Source organism: Propithecus coquereli, unplaced genomic scaffold (assembly GCF_000956105.1).
Source record: "Propithecus coquereli isolate 6110/MARCELLA unplaced genomic scaffold, Pcoq_1.0 Scaffold73, whole genome shotgun sequence".
Lineage (NCBI taxonomy): Eukaryota > Metazoa > Chordata > Mammalia > Primates > Indriidae > Propithecus > Propithecus coquereli.
In genome coordinates this window covers 5383556-5384916 of record NW_012153396.1, presented here as the reverse complement: position 1 = coordinate 5384916, position 1361 = coordinate 5383556, and the positions used below count along the sequence as shown (strand labels likewise).

General features: G+C 50.2%; 1 protein-coding gene across 1 annotated transcript in view; it reads left to right on the top strand.

Moving 5' to 3' along the window:
* CFAP43 (cilia and flagella associated protein 43) overlaps window positions 1-1361 on the top strand; it is a 94956-nt gene that overhangs the window by 16915 nt on the left and 76680 nt on the right. The window contains exon 3 of the mRNA XM_012661640.1: window positions 4-138. Within this exon, the coding sequence (XP_012517094.1) occupies window positions 4-138 (135 nt within the window). The remainder of the gene's footprint in view (window positions 1-3; window positions 139-1361) is intronic.

The following is a 1361-nucleotide window of genomic DNA, read 5'->3' as shown; positions in this document are numbered from 1 at the left end:
CCTCTAGAAGATGGGTCATTTCTTGATGAAACAGACATAATCTTCCCCCAGTCCGTGCCCAAAGATCCCATCTACGGACCCGTGCTGCCGCTGTCAGCCATCGCTGGGCTAGTAGGTGAAGAGGCAGAAACTTTCAGGGTAATTACCTGGCGCGGCTCCCTGCTTGCCTAACGGGCTGAGGTCCAGGAAGTGAGATCTCATTTGATTGTCACATCCTGACGTGCAGGATACAGGGGATCCTCTTGGTCCTTAATATGGATTAGCCATGGAGACTGGGAGAGACGCAGATTCTGAGTTTTAGGTTTGGATGATGGGGACAATGATGGCACTGCAAACAGAAACAGGGAGCCCAGATGTGATCACAATTATGGACATCCTAAATTTGGGGTGCAGGGAGGACATGGAGGTGGAGGTGCCGGGTGGAAGTCAGCAAAGTGGACCTAGTGTTGGGGAGGAGGTGGTGGCGCTGGAGACACAGATGTCAATGTCCTCTCCTAGACGGGAGGGTGAGAGCACTGAGGGGCATGTGGTGACCAGGGGAGAAGGGAGGAGAGCAAGGGCACACTGACTGCCCAAAGTTGGGAGGAGACAAAGGATCTGAGCAGGCACAGTCGCAGAAGGAGGAGCAAAGCCAGGAGAGAGGAACAGGCTGTAGAAAACGGAGGAAGAAAGTTTCAAGAGGGAGAGTTTGTCCAATGTCACACATTGATCCAACAGATATTTATGAAGCTCCCTCTGTGCAGCAGACACTGTTATAGGCAATGAGGGTTGCATGGCGACCAACCAGGTGTAATCCTCATGGAGTTTGCAGTCAGGGAGACAGAACAACAACAACAAAAGTAAAGAGACACATTAAATCATTGCAAAATGTGATAATTATTATAACTGAATAAATGGTGGGGGCGGGGGGAGGGCAGCAAAGAAGGGATTAGCAGGCACTGGTCAAGGAAGGCCTCTGGGGAGATGACAGGGAAGCTGAGACTTCGTGGTCAGGGAGGCATTACTCATGCCACAAGCAGGGTAGTGTTTTAGGTGGAAGGAGCTATATGTGCAAAGGCCTTGGGGGGAGAAGAGAACTTGGTCTGTGTGAGGAACTGAGTGTGAACGGAGTGTGACCTCCATAGGATAAATGAAGGGGAAGAGAGGTGCAGGTGCGGATCAGGAGGGAGGCAGGGAACAGAGTAGCACATGCATGGCCTTGGGGTTAAGGAAGGAGATTCCTTCCTCCTGAACCTGTGTTATGCTAATGTTTCTGTTAAACTAAGCCAGAGGATAGAGGGAGTGGAGGTTCCCAAATGTTTTTGACCACTGCAAGGAATTAAGCTATCAATGTTAAAGGCAATTCAATGTGAGAATTAGTT